This window comes from Mchenga conophoros, linkage group LG7 (assembly GCF_057382185.1).
Source record: "Mchenga conophoros isolate Kocher_MC1m ecotype Shallow Benthic linkage group LG7, M_conophoros_male_GT1.1, whole genome shotgun sequence".
NCBI classification, from domain to species: domain Eukaryota; kingdom Metazoa; phylum Chordata; class Actinopteri; order Cichliformes; family Cichlidae; genus Mchenga; species Mchenga conophoros.
Window position 1 is genome coordinate 58,976,908 of NC_140532.1, and position 12,023 is coordinate 58,988,930.

General features: G+C 39.5%; 1 protein-coding gene across 2 annotated transcripts in view; it reads left to right on the forward strand.

Annotated features, from left to right (window-relative positions):
* The first annotated feature begins 860 nt into the window (after positions 1-860).
* ca5a (carbonic anhydrase 5a) overlaps positions 861-12,023 on the forward strand; it is a 28,897-nt gene continuing 17,734 nt past the window's right edge. The window contains exons 1-4 of one of the 2 annotated variants that reach the window (XM_085280499.1): positions 861-1,048; positions 1,169-1,332; positions 7,454-7,651; positions 8,614-8,732. In XM_085280499.1, coding sequence (XP_085136625.1) covers positions 1,194-1,332; positions 7,454-7,651; positions 8,614-8,732 — 456 coding nt within the window. In that variant the 5' untranslated portion in view covers positions 861-1,048; positions 1,169-1,193. Of the gene's footprint in view, positions 1,049-1,168; positions 1,333-7,164; positions 7,304-7,453; positions 7,652-8,613; positions 8,733-12,023 lie in introns of those variants that run through there. The other variant, XM_085280500.1, reaches the window with a different exon arrangement.

The window sequence follows — 12,023 nt, forward strand, 5'->3', positions numbered from 1 at the left end:
CTGTTAGTATTAACATTCACATGCGGAAACCTGTCTGCCCGCACTTGATCTTTGACCTTTTAGAAGTAAAACTTCATCACTTAATTTTATTCAATTAATCATGCATTAAATGGTTTTTTTTTTTTTGGGGGGGGGGGGGGGTTTAATAACTGGTGCATTAATCCTTAAGTAATGACCTAAATCATGCTTGGTCAGTGACCTTTGACTTGACTCCCACCTCATGAATGTTTGTGCCAGGTTTGAACATATTCCCCCAAAGGTTATTATCTTAAAATGTTGAAATAATCACTCACAATTTAGGATAAAAACTCAAAATCTTAGATTTTAAATCCAAATGTTAAAATAATAACTCAAAAAAATTTTCTTATGGATGGAAAAAAGAAACATTTATCTATTTACAATTGGTGTCAGAAACAAGCCACCATACAAAACAGCGCAACTTAAAAATTCAAAGAGCTTCTTTGTTGATTGTTCTTGTTAATATAGACTTGATGTGTAGTTTAGTATAGTTTTACATTTATATAAATATAAATATTATAATATAAAACTTCATCAAACAACTACCCGATGAAGGTTTTTCGTACTGAAACGATAATAGCAGTAAGAAAGAAAGTGAATTATATTGAATTGTTTTGTGGATATAAAACTCGGAGGCTGAAAAAAATTACACTTTTCCAGAATCTTAAGAAACCAAAACAATAAATTTTCAAAGGGAAGCTCAAAGATATAAGTAATTTTATCCCAGAAAAATTTCCTCACGTAATGTTATTTACTCAAAGGGGGCTGTACTTCCTCTCGACGTCATCGTGCACGTTAACGCCCATCGAAGGACGTCGCTGATTGGTCCGCTCTACACCCCCTCCCCAGCCAACCTCTCTAGCGCAAACGACAACCCTGTTATCGGTTATCGAAGGTGTGCGCCGAGAACAAGTGTGTTTAACCGTGTTGTTCTGGTGCTATTGCTTCACTGTAAAGCCTAGTAGAGTCTTGTTTGCTTTCTGCGGTCACAATTTGAATGTGTGTTGTTTCCCCCGACTTCAGAAAAACGGTAGGAGGGCACGGGAGGAGGAGGGCACGGGAGGAGGAGGGAAGCCAGCCGATATATTGTTTTCGGCAGGCTAGCTAACTTTAGGAGAGTGTAAAAGCTAACGACTCGACTCGTTTGCAGGGAAGCAGGTAACTCGGTTAAAATTATGACTTTCTCGGCTCTGGTTAGACCTCTGGCTTCACAGATTCACCGACAGCTCGCCAGACAAGCCAGGAGTCACCGGATAACGCCTGTCAGAGGATGTAACCTGACTGCGTGCTCAAGCAAATATGTGCTGTCTCAGAGTGAGTACTTTTATTTATAAGGCATGTGTGGTAACGTTGGTCATTGTCACACAGATTATCTCTGCAGCCCTCACTGTGTGTGTGTGTGTGTGTGTGTGTCAGCTCGGCAGTGGTCGGCTTGTTTCATTCATTGCGGCTGACACACAGCATCGTTTGTTGGTCACTTTTGTTTTCATGCCACAGCAGCGCGGGGAGCTGTGCAAACCTGGAGCTGGACTTTGATCATCCCTGGATTTCGATCAGTCGCCTCTCTGGTGACTCGGCAGTGTTCAGACTCCAGGTTTTCCAAACACCTATTGATAACCGCTGATCGGTGTGCCCCACACCGGGGCCCTTTGACGCCCTTTGACCTATATACCTTCTACTTGTATGCACTTTATGTCATACTAAAGAAATTTCGCCTTAATCGCCGTTTCCACTGTGCATATCCTTATTGAGAGCACATAAAAATTAAAAAAATTGTCACGTGTTACATTACAGTATGTACTTGTGCTCCTGGCAGATGTGTGACATGAAACATTCGCATGTTTCACAACTAATGAGTCACCACCTTTTATTTTCATGAGACCACAGACTTTCTGAACCACTCAAGCTTGTCTGAGCAGTTTTAATAATTTCACTAACACGCCCTGGTAATGTCAGTATTGCCTTGTTTGCTGTCTCCAGCCAAGTACAAGAGTCAACATTGAAAAATGCAGTATATTGGCGAAAGTAATTGCTCGATTGCCTTAACATGCATATAAACTTGAATGACATCTCATTATTAATTCATAAGGTTTAATATGATGTCAGCCCACCTTTGGAAGCTATAGCAGCTTAAACTCTTCTGGGTAGGCTTTCTACAATATTTAGAATTATTTATTGTAATTTCTGATGTTGGCCTGACTCGCAGTCTCCACTCTATTTTCTGTTTTGTATATATTTCTCCTGTTTGTTATTTATTTCAGCTGTCTTACTTTTTATAGTTAGTAGGTGACCTGTGCTATAGTCACAAATAAAAGGTTTTCTGGGCATTTACTAAGAGAGGCTATGAATCAGTATGGACATGAACATGCTTTATTTTTAAATTTGTGAAAATACTTAAAAGTATTAAATCTATCAAATTCACGTGACTGTACTTCTCATCAGAGGTGTGGACTCGAGTCACATGACTTGGACTCGAGTCAGACTGGAGTCATTAATTTTATGACTTTAGACTTGACTTGAAAAAATGTTCTAAGACTTGTGACTTGACTTGGACTTTTACACCAATGACTTGGGACTTGAATTGGACTTGAACCGGTTTACTTGAAAAGACTTGATATTTTACCCCAAATATAAAATTTAACACGCATATTATATGGAGATTGAAAATGTGACGTCATTCACGGGTAGAACCGCAAAGGATTCTGGGAACTCGTGGCAAGCGGTACTAGCGCACGCAGGCTTTCAATTAAAATCAGTCACACAGCGATAAAAAGAAACACAAAAATGTCAAGAAGCTGTTGTATTATTAACTGCAATAGCCGGTCGCATGACAGCCACGGAAAGCCGACGGGTAAAGAGATCGGTTGTTATCGGATTATGTCGTGGAAGAGAAATTGTTCGAGCCATGTTTCCGAAGTAACAAAGAGGCGACTGGATTGCAGCCATTCAAAGATCAAATATAACGTCCTAGAACACTCCAGCTCACAGGTTAGTCTGCTCCAAGCATTTACACAAAGGTCAGTCTGCTGTTGTAGTTAATGCGTCATTTTTCTTAACATAATTGGTGATATAGGTTACAAGCAAGTCTGGCGCTGAACAGAAATTGTCGCGCTATGCTCCTTTATTTATTGTGCATAAATAGTAAATTGTCCTGACACAATATTGCGTTTCGCTTCTGTTATTATGGTACACTGACAAAAACACATACTTTTATTCACAGGATAAAACAGGTTTTTTGTATCACTAATTGCCCAGTACGATTACAGCATACAATATTATTGTCACTGCTACATTTCTGTGATGGGTACCAGAAATTATTTCTACTACTAATTAATTACCGTTGAGCTCAAAGGTCCTATTAATAAACGGTTAACGAATGTGTATTTATGACGACAATTTGTGAGACTGGTAAACTTATGATACGTACGATGGTCTTTCGTTCTACACGGTGCATTTCAAGGTCCTGCACCCATCCGTCGGTAAACTGTACCTGGGCTTGTTGCAGTGACCGGAAGTTACTAAACTTCATGAGTGTATGCACTCACTCCAAGAACCGTATAATTATAAATATGCATATAAATATGCTAGGATGAGATAGCTGACTTCATCTAACTAGCAAATGTTTTCCAGGCTACGTTGGTGATACAGTTTTTTTTAATGTGTATGATATTTTTGTCATGCGATTTTAAAGCTGGTCCTACAACCGCATCCAAGAATAACATGCAGCGTATCTCAGAACTGTCGGTGAAAATTATTCTTGGAGCTAAGTTTAATTGAGCTGCATTTTAAAGAGGTGCAATTTCACAATTTGTGTATATTTTCTAAGTTCACTATTTTGTATGTGTTGAGAAAAACACAGATTTTAAAATTACATGGTCTAATATTTACATTTAGCATATAACTGCAACATTATTTTTTCGTTTGTTTTTTTTAAAGACTCGAAAGGACTTGAAATTCAAAGTTTCAGACTTGTGACTTGACTCGGACTTTTACACCAGTGACTTGAGACTCGACTCTGACTTGCCTGACATTACTTGAGACTTGACTTGAGACTTGAGGATAAAGACTTGAGACTTACTTGAGACTTGCAAAACAATGACTTGGTCCCACCTCTGCTTCTCATAGCTGTATGCCACCTTTTCTTATTTGACTGTGCAAAATTAAATTTGACATCTCAAAAATTTCTTTAAAAACATCGATCAAAATCTGACAGGAATATGAATAATTTCGGATTAATAGACATACCTACTTTAAAGCTGGGCCATCCTGAGGCCCTCCAAGGTATGGAGGCCTATCTCCCCTCACCACACTCCCTGCCAGTGGCTGATGCCCTCAGATGTCGGTGCATTGGTGGTTCTTGGTATCCAGGGCTGGGCACTCGGGTTACCCAGTGGCTGCTTGTCAAGTCAAAACAACTTTATTTATCCCCAAGGGGCAATTAAGATAGATGACAGGGGTTGGTGCCCGTGGCTTGGTTGGGCCAGTTCAGGGGGGTGGGGGGCCCTCAGGCCTCTGGCCCCTGGACCTGGGTTTCTGTCCACTCTGGCGCAGTTGGCTGCTGTTATTTACTGTTAGCTAGATTATTGCGATGGTGTTGTGTTTATTATGTTGCTCTCCCCTTTGCTTGTTTTCTCTTCTGTTTTTTCTTCTCTCAACAGGTTTTTTTAAGTGCCCTTTCTCACTGTCCCTCTTCCCCTCTGTCTTTTTTCCTTCCTTCCTTCCTTCCTTCCTTCCTTCCTTCCTTCCTTCCTTCCTTCCTTCCTTCCTTCCTTCCTTCCTTCATTCTCCCAGTCATGTCTGTCCCATCTGTAACAACTGAAAATAAAATAAATGCATAATAATAATAATAATAATAATAATAATAATAATAATAATAATAATAAAGGTCAATCAAATGGACCAACATGGCAAGGCCATTATGTTCCACTTAGTAAAAAGGCAAAATAAAAAAAACTGGTGAAGTAATAAAAAGTGATAACAAGTTCTACTAGTAGCTTTAAAAATAGTCAAAGGGAAAAACCTATTAAAAGGTAAAGTTTTTACTATAATTTTGACTGACGTCCAGCTGAAGCTCAAGGATGTATATTAAAAAATGTGCCAGGTGTGCTACACTCTTACTTATTGTTTGTTTTACACAATTTTCTGTGTGGATTTTTTTTGTGGAAAGCTGTGGTTATTTGCCGAATCTCTTGAAGTGGAGTCTTTTGTTCCTAAAATAAAAATAAATCAGTTTCAGCTCCTCTCAGCTTTCTTATTGGAAGAAAAATAATGTTGTTGGTCAGACTTAAATGAGTAGTTGGCTGTTTGGGAGTAGAAAAACTGTCCATTCCAGCAAAGCTTTTATGTTCAACCATTGTAATAAACTAGAGTTTATATTTAACTTTTACCAGCTTGTTGTGTCCGTCTGTGTCTGTACAAAGCATTACCAAAAGACTGGGTTGTTTTGAACTGGTCAGTGGGATTTTTTTTCTTCTTTTTTGCTAGTTGCTTGGTCTTCAGTTTGATATCTGTGTAAAGACACATTCGCTCTTCGTACACTCTTAACAAAAGTAGCAGGGAGGCATACTGATATCTTGCCAGCTTCAGAACAATGGTGCACTCTGTTCCCTCAGTAGTGCCTGTTGGGTAAAATTTTCACCTCAGTGGGTTCAGATGGTTTACTCAGTCCAGACCTCAAGCCTGAACATAAAGAGATTCTACCTGCAAGCCTCAGCTCAGGGCACAAAGTTTTTCTCTGCAGAGGTTTGGAGTTACTGAGGTCTTTGGAGTATACAGAGAAAACAGTATTTTGTTACTGTTTTTGCTGAAACCATTCCTTCTTTCAGAACCATTATACATAGTAATCATTTAGTCGGCGAGGAGTCCATTTTATTTGACATTTATGTAATATATTACTCAGATCATTCGTTTCTAATTCTTTTTTAATTCCTTATTTGTAAGTTTAATTTGCCAGAACCTGTTAAAAACTTTCAGATTATTATTTTTACGAGCTCGCTTATATCAGAGATTGTTTGCTAATTAAGAAGAATGACTCCAAGCACACTCTTCTGTTTGGTAGCAGGAGTGACTGGAGCTCAGCTGTGATGGTCCCCCAGTGAGGTGCAATACACTAATTGGCTCAGAACATGTTATTAGGCTGGTTACTCAAGACTGTTGTGAAAGTCTTTGAAAAGATTCAGGTCCCTGTGTCCAGGATGTGTAGCGACACTATCATATCACAGTTACCAGTCTTGCACATTGGATGGTATGACTTTTTTTCCCCTGCATTTGTGAAGCTTTTATTATGATGCGTCTATGGGAAATGAAATGCGAGCTTGGCAGATTCGCTGATGTCTGCAAGGCAAGATATAAACATCTTGTCCTGTGCCAGGAAAACTCGAGCAATTGCTCGGTACCTCCACCCTGATTTAAATTAGGATAAGTGATTTGTGATATGCTCCTGAAGTGAGTCCCTTTTATGGATTCAAGGCCATATAAACTCCACAGTTGATAATTGCAGTGCAAGAGCATGCATGGCTTTGGAAGCAGTTATTGTTCATGCAATAACTGAGACAGGCAGCCGACTCTCCTAGGAGGAGCCACTGAAATCCCATGAAGATGAAGGTCATGTCCCAGTCGGACCTGTTGAGCTTGGCTCTCAGTGGAAACCTTATGCTCCGGAGAGAATGAATGATAAGGAAAATAAAAGACTGAACTGCCTTTGTGCCCTATGAACTGCGCATGTTCTTTTTCTTGTTGATCTAGGTTCAGATAAATGAGTGAAATAGTCTTTTAAACTGTGTGTGTCCTTTTCTTTTTCTAAGGAAAAGACTTTTTAAAATAGTTTTGGATGTATTTCAATAGCAGAGGCACAACACCTAAATAGGGAGGCAGAGAGAATAAGCAGAGCTTTGAGTAATTAGAAGTCAGGTCTGTTGACAGATGTTGGACTGAGCGTGCAGTTTGACTGGCCAGAGGTCCTGGTCAGGTTCTCCTGCTGTGGAGGCGAGCTGAGGGCGTGCCAAGACATTCCGCGTGTCACTTTCTGTACAGCCGGCCCACTTCTCTCTTATTTAGTAATTTCCTTTAGGGAAAAAAAAGTAAGCGGACTAAAAGGAAGTGAGATTGCTTACTTGCTGACTTTTCAGTCAGTTCCTTTTAAGAGCTCGGGGAAGAAGGATTGTACCTGTCTTTCTAATACTGTCACCATTTGAATCTTCTTTTTATGAAGCATTTTTAATTATTATTATTTTTTAAATAATGGATTTTACAAAAATGCAGGAAGCAGCGGAGTGCAACATGAAAAGTAGGTTTAAGGGTTTTTTTGGGTAATCTTTTCTGCTGTTCCCTTTGTCAAGAATTTTTAACTCTGACTGGAAAACGATAATCTTCAATATCACTAACTTGTGTTTTGTTTTTTTTACATTTTCCTCTTCCTCCTTCTCATCTCCTTCAGTGCATCCCATGTGGCAGGGACCCCTCGTGGTACCAGGAGGGGATCGTCAGTCGCCAATTGATATTGTCGTACGCAAGAGCATCTTTGATTCAAAGCTGAAGCCTCTGGTTACCAAATACGACCCGCATACTTGCCAACAAATCTGGAACAACGGTTACTCGTTTCTGGTCGAGTACGATGACACTACAGACAAGTCCAGTAAGTACTCTTTTGTAATCTGCATGTATATATTTAGTTAAAATACTCCAAACAGTACACATTAAGTTATTCAGGTAATTACTCCCTAGAAACCTAGAAAGTAAGATTACAGTTTGTACCATGTAAGTTCCTCTTTGTTGCCTGCTCAGATGGCAGCAGGTCTGTAGCTTCCATTTAAATCGGGAAGAATTTAAGGGAAATCTCAGCTGTAGGAATGTATGTTTTGGTCTACACAAGGGGATTATCTTTTCCTGCACTCCCCCTTAAAGAGCACTCAATATGTAGGAAAATCCAGTAAGCAATACTGCTCTTAAAGGTGCCATGTGGGCTGTCATGTGACTTGTATGTTTGTGCTGACCCTTAAAAGTGCAACGTACCCTGTCCTTAAAGTGTCATTTTGGTATAATTACTGGGGTGTGCCAAAACACTAACTTTACTACCCATTAAGATTCTAAATATAAATCATGTTTTGGTGAGATTACAACAATACACTTTATAGGGTGTCACATGCTGCCAGTCTTTGTATTAAAAGCTTTAAAGCTTAGTCTGCGAGAACAATAACAGGTTTATAAACTTCACTTTGTGAAGAACTTTAGCCTTTATTTTTTTGACAACAGAAACCTTTATGCTGCTGTATTTGGAGAACGAGAGGCCTTGTCAGTGTACAGATACTGTGAGGACAATAAAACATTATTCTTTCATAGCCTCGTTCTCACCTTAATGTTTCCTGGATGTTTGATAAGATAAGATAAGATAACCTTTATTAGTCCCACACGTGGGAAATTTGTCAGTATTACTCCCTGAACAACCTGTTTCTGAACAGTCAGTCTTTGTCTGATAATTTCCACCCTTTGAAGGAGGAAACAAGTAATTAAAAATTCCTTGAAACATAAGCTATTTCCTCTGGACGAATCCATGTTTGATGCACTGATTTTTCATGTCCTTGAACTTTATGGTTGCAGCGCTACAAGGGGGCCCCATGGAAGACAAATTTAGGCTTTGCCAGTTCCACTTCCACTGGGGTGAGACCAACGCCTGGGGCTCAGAGCACACCGTGGACAAGAAGCTGTTCCCCGCTGAGGTACAGCAGTGCTGCCACCTCCATACACCAACACAAACACATGGAAAACATGGGGTCACGTAAATGTTCACAGCCATCATTTTTACCATGAATTTATCCAAGTCCCCTTCTGATGTGCACTAATTTTCACTAATGTTGTTTGATTATGTCGCTGGTCAATCTAAGAGCTCGTAACATTTATATATTACTTGGAAAGTATGCACAAGATTATGTGTTGTGGGATTTGTAATTTATGCTGACCATATACAAGTTGCAGTTACACAACTAAGACAGGCTCACCTGGAAACTCTTAAGGTTTTAATTTAAGAAGTTGAACATTAATATTTATATGCAATAATAATAATATGTCAAAATGCAGCTATTTTATGCACAGTTCCTTATTTTCTGGGTTTTAATTTTAATAGGATAAACTCGCACAACAATAACAGAAGTGCTTATTTTTCATGGACGTCACCAAAGACTGGCTTTCCTCCTTAGTGGTGTTTTGCTAACCTTCACTGTGGCTGCTTTTAGTGGTTGTTTGTGGGTCTTTCTGCTTTTAGTGATGTTCAGCTCCGTCTGGTTGACATCGGGGAAGAGACTGAGCCAGTGGAGATTATTCCACTTCTTTACCATTAAAACTTCAGCCTGAAAGGCATTGTTTTAGTTCTCTCTTATTAAAAGTCTGTTGCACATCTATTAGTGACTGACTGAATGGACTTCAGCATCAGTGCAGTAAATTCAGATGTTAGATGCTTTTTAATAAGATTGTTTTTTGTTTGTTTTGTTGTTGTTGTTGTTGTTGTTTTTTTACAGATTTTGGATTTACAAGATTTTATTTTTTTAACAAAAGCCACAATATTAGCATCACCTGAGATCAAAACACCACCAAGTACATGAGCGTGTTCATACCTGTAACAGCAGTGTTCCCCTATGCACACACTCTGTTGACGCTTAAAAAGCCCTGACCTTGCAGCAGCTGGATTAATGTAGCATGCTAAGTGCAGAAGCACTGCACACTGTATGCTATTGTTTAACGAGCCGCTGAATGGAAACTCACATAGGTATTACTTAAGAAGCAGGTAATTGAGAGAGAGGGGAGGGGGAGGGGGGGTAATTTGCTGTCAGTCATTTGCAATTACTTTCTGCATCACTGGATCTTTACATAACCCCTCACTGAACCCACTATTGTATTGATGCTTGCCTGAACTCAACTCAAGTAATATTACAACCCCAACTCCAAAAAGGTTGGAACGCTGTTTAAAATGTAACTAAAAACAGAATAGAGGGATTTTAAAATCTTATAAACCCCTACTTTATTCAATATAGAACATAGAGATGGACCGATCCGATATTACGTATCGGTATCGGTCCGATACTGACCTAAATTACTGGATCGGATATCGAAGAAAAATAAAAAATGTAATCCGATCCATTAAATATCACGAAAGCACCTCACAAAACTTGCAACACGCCGTAACTCGCCTCAGAACGTTAGCACGTCGGAGCAGTATGCATCACGTGATAGAGCGGCTGTGGCATGCGGGACCTGTCGGTGGTCTGGATAGCATGTGGAGCTTCGCTAGCAACCCGGCATTTCATCTCCGACAAAGTTATCCCCGAGAGAAGTAAAGCAAGTGTGTAAGTCCATCTCTGAATGTTTGTAAAGCATTCCTGCGTTAAGCTTAACAAGCGACTGCCTCTTCTTGCTGCTACTTCAATCATGAAACTGCTTAATGATCAGCTGATCGGCTTTTCTGTCGGGACTCCATCTCTCTTCTTTGTTTTTGGCCCACTTTGCACCAGAAAGAGGAAACCAGCGGCTGAACAACAGCAGCACGTTTAAGCTTGATAAGCTGTTGTTAGAATGTATTTAATATTACTTTCTACTCGAGGATCCTTTTCTATGTAGCTGACGGCTGGTAACTGTGCAGGGGCGGATCAAAGTTTAGCCAGGGGGGCGATAGGGCATTAACAGGGAAAAGGGGGACACAAAGTCATACTTTTCTTTCTTATTCTCATTTAAAATGTCTAGCTTTTAATAAATAATTATCTGACACCCAAAGTTTTAATTTGATGTAAAATGAATAGAAGTCAATTACTGTATATAGTGACTATTAAGTCTAATATATATATACCCTAGTAAGCTATAGTACTTTTTCCTTTGGGAAGGTACCATCTGTGCAGTCTGCAATTTTGTTGAAGAAAGATGTTGAATCTATTTAATATTTCTTGAAAAATAATTGATTTCTGTGCATTTTCTTTCACACTGCATCAAATTAAGGTTGATTACGTCGATTAAGCATCATGAGGTGGAGGGTGGGGGGTGGTTCCCTATTTTTTATTTATTTATTTTTGTTGTTGCTGGGAGTTGGAACCCTATTAGTTAGGTTGCTTAATATTTACGCTAAGTACTCTTTAAAATACCAGAATAGGGAGGATGGTGTAGGTTTAAGTTTATTAGATTGATCAGTATTTCGGAACTATGAAATATTTTTTTTTGCATATAGGTATAACAGAATAGCTTTAGTGTAGTTGTTGTTTTAAACTTGAGTATGAACTTATAGAAAATGCAGCAAGATATTTAAAAAAAAAAAACAGTTTTGTTGATTAAAAAAGACTACCGTATTTTCACGACCATAAGACGCACTGTACTAAAAGGCGCAGTCTCAGTTATGTGTGCCATTACTGTATTTAACACACACATAAGGCGCACTGGATTATAGGGCGCATACAAGTACCGTATGCGTATTTAAAAATAAAGCGGGAGCAAACCTGAGTTCGGTACCTTACTCACATTTCTATTACCAGTAATCGTCATCATCAACAACACACAAGCATACAAGTGTGCATATTTAAAAATAAAGCAGGAGCAAAACAAAGTTTGGTACTCACATTTTTATCATCAATCAAACCCATCGAAGTCCTCATCCTCTGTGTCTGAATTGAACAGCTGCGCTAAATCTCCATCAAACATGCCAGGTTCACTTTCTTCACTGTCAGAGTCACTTTCCGTGCCGTGCGGCTTCTTGGAAATGATGCCAGCTTTTGCGAAAGCTCGAACAACAGTGCCAGCAGACATGTTAGCCCAAGCATCTACAATCCATTGGCAAATTGTGTCGTAACTCGCCCGGCGCTGCCTTCCACTCTTGGTGAAACTGTGGTCTCCATCGGTCATCCATCGCTCCCAGGCCGCTCGCAGCCTTACTTTGAACGGGCGGTTCACACCGATGTCCAGCGGTTGGAGCTCCTTTGTCAGGCCTCCCGGAATGACAGCAAGCTCACAGTTCATTTGTTTCACTAGTTTTTTCA